The 7,762-nt window shown below is 34.9% G+C and overlaps 1 protein-coding gene across 1 annotated transcript; it reads left to right on the top strand.

The window, feature by feature from the left end:
- The first annotated feature begins 1,365 nt into the window (after positions 1–1,365).
- On the top strand, positions 1,366–1,998 carry LOC109207257. The gene is made up of 2 exons (XM_019370145.1): positions 1,366–1,582; positions 1,664–1,998. Exons 1-2 carry the CDS (start codon positions 1,366–1,368, stop codon positions 1,996–1,998), a joined length of 552 nt encoding a protein of 183 aa, XP_019225690.1.
- Positions 1,999–7,762: the final 5,764 nt, after the last annotated feature.

Genomic DNA, 7,762 nt, shown 5'->3' with positions numbered 1-7,762 from the left:
GAGTTACCAAATGTTATTAAAATAAAAGATCCAAAGGGTAGAATTATGGCACAAGAGATATGGTATGACTGGAAACCTACATATTGTTCAAAATGTATACAAATAGGCCACAATTGTCAACAAAAGCAGACCAACACAGGAGGGGGTAAGATGAAAACAGGACAACAACAACAGAAGACAGTGGCAAAGCAGAGAACAGAGTGGAGGCCTATCAATAAAAAAGCTGGATTACAAAACCAGCATCTGCAGGAGGTACAAAAGGAAACTGATAAGCAACAAGTGAACAATGATAAAAGAGAAGGAAGTGGAGATGACTGGCAACAAGTTAAAAGCAAATCTGCAGCAAAAGCGCAAAGAACACAGGAAGCTGGGCAATGCATTCAATTTCTAAATGGTTTCAATAGCCTAGTGGAAACAGGACAAGAACAAATAACAAGAGGAATAGCTGAATGTAGTACAAGTAGAGGGGTGGAGGTGGAGAGGATGAGACAAAACACTTTAAATTCAACATGATAGTCACATGGAATGTAAGGGGGTTCAATGAAGTGTTTAAGCACAAGGAGTTAAAGGTGTTTATGAAGGATAATAAAGTAGATATGATAGCAATATGTGAGCATAGAGTAAAAGATACAAAAGCAGCTAAAATAATTGGGAAAGTACTATTAGGATGGGAATGGAGTCATAATGTGTCAAATACACGTAAAGGCAGAATCTGGGTAATATGGAATCCAAATGTGTTGCAATATACAGTGTTAGAGAGACATTCTCAGATTATACATGGCAGTGTGAAGATTCTGAAGAGTAATAAGGAATTCTACTTTTCAGCAATCTATGGACTACATAGTGTGCAAGACAGGAAATCATTATGGGAGGTAATTAGGAACTTAACAGGGCAATGCATGGGACCTTGGTTGCTGATGGGAGATTTTAACTCTATTTTAGGGGTTGAGGACAGAATGCATGGAAGTGAAGTTCAGGATAATGAAACAAGAAATTTTAAAGAAGTTATAAAAGATTGTAGTTTGGTAGAATTACCTACAGTGGGAAAGACATATACATGGATAAATGGTCATGTGTATAGCTGAATTGATAGAGCAATAGTTAATGACAGCTGGATGATTAATATGCCTCCTAGTCAAGTTCAAATACTGAATTCTTTTTTCTCAGACCATTCTCCACTGGGAATTGAGGTAGAGGTAAGGTGTGATAACAAGAAAAGGCCCTTTAAATTCAATAATTATATGGCTGATCAGCCTGACTTTGGGGAGATTGTGGAAAGCAACTGGACAATGAGGAATGGGGGTATGGAAGCTGTATGGAGGAACCTGAAACGTATAACTGTTGCTTTCAAAATAATTAAATAATATGGAGTTTAAGAAAGTCAAAGGGAAGATAACTACCATAAGGAAGGAACTGAATGATATACAAGGCAGAATGAAGATTGCTAATCCAACAAGTAATCTGTTTGAAGAGGAGAAGGAACTACTACTACAACTAGAAAAGTGGGATAAAATTGAGGAGTCCATTTACAAGCAAAAGTCAAGAGTGCAATGTTTAAAGCTGGGAGATACTAATAGTGCCTGTTTCTTTGCTAGCATGAAAGGAAGGAAAGCACAAAATTAAATTACAAATCTTACTAATAGTAAGGGGGATGTGTTGACAGATGGGAAGAGTATTGAAGCTGAAGTGATTGGGTTTTATAAAAATCTGTTAGGAACTGCAAAGGGCAGCATACTAGCTATTCATCCCGGCTGGATAAGGAATGGACCAGTTCTAACTAGAAGGAAGCAGTTGCAGCTCATTACTCCTTTCACAAAGGAAGATGTAATGGATGCACTAAGAGGTATAGATGACATAAAGGCATTGGGGGGGGGGGGTGATGGGTTTAATGCATGTTTCTTTGAAAAAGCATGGCATATTACTGGAGATGATATTGTTGCTGCAGTACTGGAGTTTTTTACTACTGGGATAATGTATAAGCCTATCATAACACAGTAGTCACCCTTATACCTAAAGTAAAAAACCCAAGTTCAATCAGAGAGTAGGTTGAGGCAAGTGATGAATACACTGGTGGATGAGAGTCAAACAACCTTTGTTCCAGGAAGAGGATTGATAGATAATGTACTGCTAAGTCATGAACTAATAAAAGGTTATGGTAGGAAAGGGGTCTCACCTAGATGCATGATCAAGATTGACATGCAAAAGACGTATGACTCAATTGAATGGGTGTTTTTAGACTAGGTATTAACTGGGTTGTGTTTCCCCAAAATATTTATAGGATGGATTATGGAGTGTCTCAGAACTATATCTTACTCCATCTCTATTAATGGTAGTCCTACTATGCCATTTGAAGCAAAAGGGGGGGGGGGGTGAGGCAGGGTGATCCAATGTCACCACTATTGTTTGTATTAGCAATGGAGTACCTGACTAGAATCCTGAAACAGTTGAAGGAGGAACCTAATTTCAATTATCATCCAAGATGTGAGAAACTGAGCATTGTCCAGCTCAGTTTTGCTGATGATTTGCTGCTAATCTGTAGAGGTGATGTGATGTCTATACAACTATTATGTGAATGTTTCAACAGTTTTTCAAAAGCTTCTGGACTTGTTGCAAACCAAAGTAAAAGTTGCATGTATTTTGGTGGAGTTTCAACAGCAGTACAACAGGACATTATTCAAGCTACTGGTTTTACCATTGGTGCACTTCCTTTTAGATACTTAGGAGTTCCTCTGAGCTCAAAAAGACTGTCAGTGAGCCAGTGCCAACCTCTACTGGATATAATGCTGGGGAAAGTCAAACGATGGACAGTAAAATTCTTAAGCTATGCAGGAAGACTACAGTTCATAAAGAGTGTGTTAATTGCCATCCAAAATTTCTGGTCACAGATCTTTCCACTACCAAAGAAAATTATACAGATGGTTGAAGGTATATGCAGAAGATTCCTCTGGACTGGTGACACCAATGCAAGTAAGAAAGCTCTGGTAGCTTGGGAGAAGATGTGCAGGCCTAAATCCAAAGGAGGACTAAACATCACTGATCTCAGTACATAGAATAGAGCAACATTGTTAAAACACCTTTGGAATATTTGTATGAAGAAGGATAAACTGTGGATAAAGTGGGTGCATGTTTACTATATAAAGGGGAAGATTCCATGGCGAGTAGAAGTGAAACAAGCTTTATGGATAATCAGGAAGATACTACATGCTGGGAAATATATAAATGAAGCAAGGTTGGATATTGGGAAGGTGTTAGGGACAAAATCATTCTCTATCAGGGTAATGTACAATCAATTAAGAGGAGATTTCCCATAGGAAAATTGGAGCAGACTATTATGCAATAACAACGGTTGTCCAAGGTGGAAGTTCATATTATACCTTGCTGTACAGGAGAAGCTATATACCAAAGACAGATTGAGCAGCTGGGGATTACAAGTTAATTCAAATTGTCCACTATGTGATCAAGAGCTGGAGAGTCATCAGCACCTGTTCTTTATGTGTAGATTCTCAGCAGAAGTATGGGGGAAGCTGTTAGCATGGATAGGACTGGTACGAAGGGTAACTGGCTGGAATGAGGAGCTCAAATGGACAACAGATCATATGAAAGGCAAAGGCTCGAAAACCATGCTTTACAGGATTGTATTACAAGTGCTGTATACCAGATATGGATGGAAAGAAATAGAAGAATTTTTCAGCAGGAAAAGAGAAGTAGTGAAGCTATCATAAGACAGATAATACAGGAAATATATTGTATAGGAAATGGGCAGGCTAGCTTAAGGAATGAACTTCAAAAATTAAATTTCTATCCTTAGGAGTTGTTAGAAGAGAAGGATTGTACTGAGTTTGGGGCTGCATGTCCAAACTTAGTTTACTGTTATACTTGTACATATTTACTTGGTAATAAAGATTGTCTAATTACCAAAATAAAAATAAAAATATAGTACATAAAAATTGGTCATACTCCTAAAGTTGCTAGGTAAATAAATATGAGTTTTTAGCGTGAAGAATAAGATAAATAATCTGCTAGGTAAATAAATATGAGTTGTTAACGTGATTAATATAATTGGTAATCAAAAAGTCTTTGTACTATCCGTAGATATATAAACACAATCTATTTCCATTTTAAGAGAACGTATGGATAGATAATCGTGATGAGATGCATGTATGCCCTCTCAGTTGCCTTGAAATCATTACGGATAACTCTTTAAACTAACTTGGTCCATACACTACACCCCTATAACTCAACTTCATTTAACATTTTAACCTGTGAAAAAGAGATTATTCATTCCCTTTAGATAAATTATGCTACGGTAGAAAGAAGAAGAAAAAAGGTTGGAAAGAAAGACAAGAAAAAGTGAAGATAGAAAATTCAAAAATTTGAAGATATGGGTATTTGAAAATAGATAGAATATTAAACATTTGGATTCACGCAAACATAGTGAAGTGTGGTAAATAGTACGAGCTAGCCAGTTTTCGGACTGATAATTGAAAAATAGTCAGTGTTTGTACATTCATTGACAAAATAACCACTATATTGCTGAAACACAGAAAGTTCTGACATAATATACTGGATTATGGAACCCCTGCATATTAACTTCTAGCATATTGTGCTGGAACTCCAGCACACAGAAACTTCCAGCATAATATGCGGGACTCCTGCATACAAACTTTAAGCATATTTTATTGGAATTCCAGCACATTATGTTGGAATCTTATATGTAAAAAATTCGAACTCCAACATTTTATGCTATAATTTTTTCGGATTTTTAATACAATTTTTTATCCTTACATGAAAAAATGGCTAAATCTTGATTGCTTTTGAAACTATAACTATTTTTCAACTACTAGTGTCAATCTGACTATTTCTAATTTTTTCCCAAGGAGGAGGATAGTGGATTTTGGAGTAAATTTTGGACTCACTACTTATTTCCCAATGGGAGGCCTTTGGATCAAAATAGTGGGCTGGCCCATCGTTTTTACCTTTTCATTTGAAGCCCAAACTATGCATAAAACTTCACTTTGTAAACCACCCTCACTCTAGGGGTGTTCATGGTTCGGTTTGGATCGGGTTTTTCCTTAAAAGAAATCAAATCGAGTAAGTCGCTTTTTCAAATATTAGAACCATACCAAACCGATTAAGTCGGTTTTTTCTCGATTCGGTTTATGTCGGGTTTTGTCGGTTATTTCGGTTTTTTCGGTTATTTGTCGGTTTTTTCTTAAATATAAGCCATACACTACCAAACACATATTTCGGCGATCACATTTTTCGGTTATTTGTCGATTTTGTCGGCTTTTTCTTAAATATATTATTTTTAACATGAATTGGATTCTTACACTTAACAAAAGAAAACTACCAATGAAACTAGAATGTAAAGGTAAAGAATTATACTAAAAGTGCAAACTATTAATATTTACCATTAAATTTTTTAAACTTTGTATAAAAATATACATATATATAGGTGTAATAATAAATTTGAAATAGCTACTCCTATAGTCGGTTTGGTTCGGGTTTTTTTTCGGTTTTTTTCTGATTAAAACCAATACCAAACCAAATTTAATCGGTTTTTAAAATTCAAAACCAAAACCAAACCAAACCAAAAAGTATCGATTTTTCTGATCGATTTGGTTCGATTTTTCGGATTTTTGTGAACACCCCTACCCCTCACAAAAGGGAAAAAAATTAAAGAATAAAGAACCACAAAGATAGAGTGGTGGGAGAGAGAAAAGACAAATATTATAGCTTGAGAGCAAAAATAGCAGCCTCTCCATGGTTGGGTTATCGGTCATATGGCTGAAAAAAATAATGAAGAATAACTCAAATAGCAGCTAGTGAATGTATATATATATTAATACCGTCTAAGAGAAGTACACAATGAATCTGACTGACTATTAGTGTAAAGATTCATAAAATCAAAAGTAGTCCAAGTGAAGCTCCTTTGGTCCAAGACAGCATTTTTTCTATTATTGTCTTCGATTCCATTTTGGTAGTAATTTCTTTTTCTAATTGTAAGGATAAGAAACTGAAAGAAAACAAGACCCCTTAGATATATTCCTTTAATTTACGATACTATTTTGTCTTAAAATCTCAAATAAAACTTATATCAACTCTTAGGCTAATAGTTGAAAGCTGGCCAACTCAGATCAAATTACAATTGAGAGGGATGATAGTACAAGAAATATGATTTATAAAATCAAAAATAGTAAGGCTTTGCCCTTTGGTGTTAAAATTGAGGCTCAGAAGGCTGCTGAGCTGGTTCTTCTGAGTTGGTATCTAGGCTCAAAATTAGCTAAATTTGAGCACATAAATTTCTCCAAGTCCTGTTAACAACATTAGATAATACTCAGTCAAGGTATTTCCTTTAGCAAGCATAACGTATAAAACTATTTAAGCAATTAGATTACTTAAAATAATAAGAGATTTTTGCACAAATAGCCAGCTGAATTCACTGTTTACTTTTTTTAGTCGGTATACATAAATTATATATTAATTATACACGATTATTCACGTTTTATACATGAATTATACACATATTATACATCTGTTGTCTACTTTTAGTTTAAGTAATTGGGGGCTATTTAGGTTAATTCCGCAAATAATTATATGTAACTTTATTTAATAAGGATTAAGTTATATAGATAGAGGAAACACTTTTTACATTATTCCTGTATTTTAAGGGAATGATTTAGAAGATTCAAAACTAAAAATAGTGGGATTTGCTAGCATCAACAAAATGGAGGCAGTCACTTAATATAGATTAATCCGAAATATGATTCAAATTCAATATAATATCCACGGTTACATAAGAAATGTACCAAAGAGATTTTTTTTATGGATAGATTCGATCGCGACTTTGAAAATGGAATTCAAATGGATCAAATAGGAAATGATACTCTGCATACAACTACAACAAGATATACTATCAACAATTTGAAAAAAGTTTTATTTGTAGTTATCTGATAAGGAGCCTTACATAAATATTCTTTATATTGTCAATATATGATAAATTAAATTCATTAATTAGACATTAATTGAATATTAACATTTTATAATAGGTTAAATTATATTGATGTATAATATTTTTTTTTTTACATTATCATTCTATGAGATCTTTATACAAATAGCCAGTCATATTTATCGTTTACCTTTTTTAGCAATATACATAGATTATACACGATTATACACATATAATACATGAACTATGCATATATTATATCTCCATCGACTATTTTTAATTTAATTGGCTGGGTGAACAGCTATTTGAGTTAATTCTTGGGGAAAATCTCACTTTATACCTATTAAGCCCAAATTATTTACCTTTTAATACCCATACCCAAACAATTTACTCTTCCTGCCCAGTCGGCCCAATTTATTTACCCGGCCCCCCATCACGCGGCCCAAGTTACCCATTGTCAGCCTTATCTTCGTTCTTTACACTAGGCTAAAGCCTAAANCCTTGTCCTTGAGGACAAGCAAATGATGATCATCATACTGGCGCTCTCTGATACGATCAAACAAGGAAGACCGAAAAACCCTGCAAGTGTCACACCCCAAAAACCGAGGAGCACGACCGACGCTCAACCGAGTAAACCCGACTGAGCAAGCCTGTTAGGTTTCATTCTACCCAAACTAATTCATGAATAAATAGAAGAGAAAATCTCACTTTATACCTATTAAGCCCAAACTATTTACCTTTTAATACCCATAACCAAACTATTTACTATTCCTGCCCAGTCGGCCCAATTTATTTACCCGGCCCCCATATTTC

Source organism: Nicotiana attenuata, unplaced genomic scaffold (genome assembly GCF_001879085.1).
Source record: "Nicotiana attenuata strain UT unplaced genomic scaffold, NIATTr2, whole genome shotgun sequence".
Taxonomy (NCBI): domain Eukaryota; kingdom Viridiplantae; phylum Streptophyta; class Magnoliopsida; order Solanales; family Solanaceae; genus Nicotiana; species Nicotiana attenuata.
Note: the sequence above shows the minus strand (reverse complement) of the source record. Positions and strands in the feature narration are given on the sequence as shown.

What these genes read in the sequence shown, in the direction of transcription:
- LOC109207257 (XM_019370145.1), top strand. Translation starts at nt 1,366, where the DNA reads ATGGAGTTTAAGAAAGTCAAAGGGAAGATAACTACCATAAGGAAGGAA. An exon ending in GGGAGATACTAATAGTGCCT is followed by an intron (nt 1,583 to 1,663) that starts GTTTCTTTGCTA and finishes ATGTGTTGACAG; the next exon opens with ATGGGAAGAGTATTGAAGCT.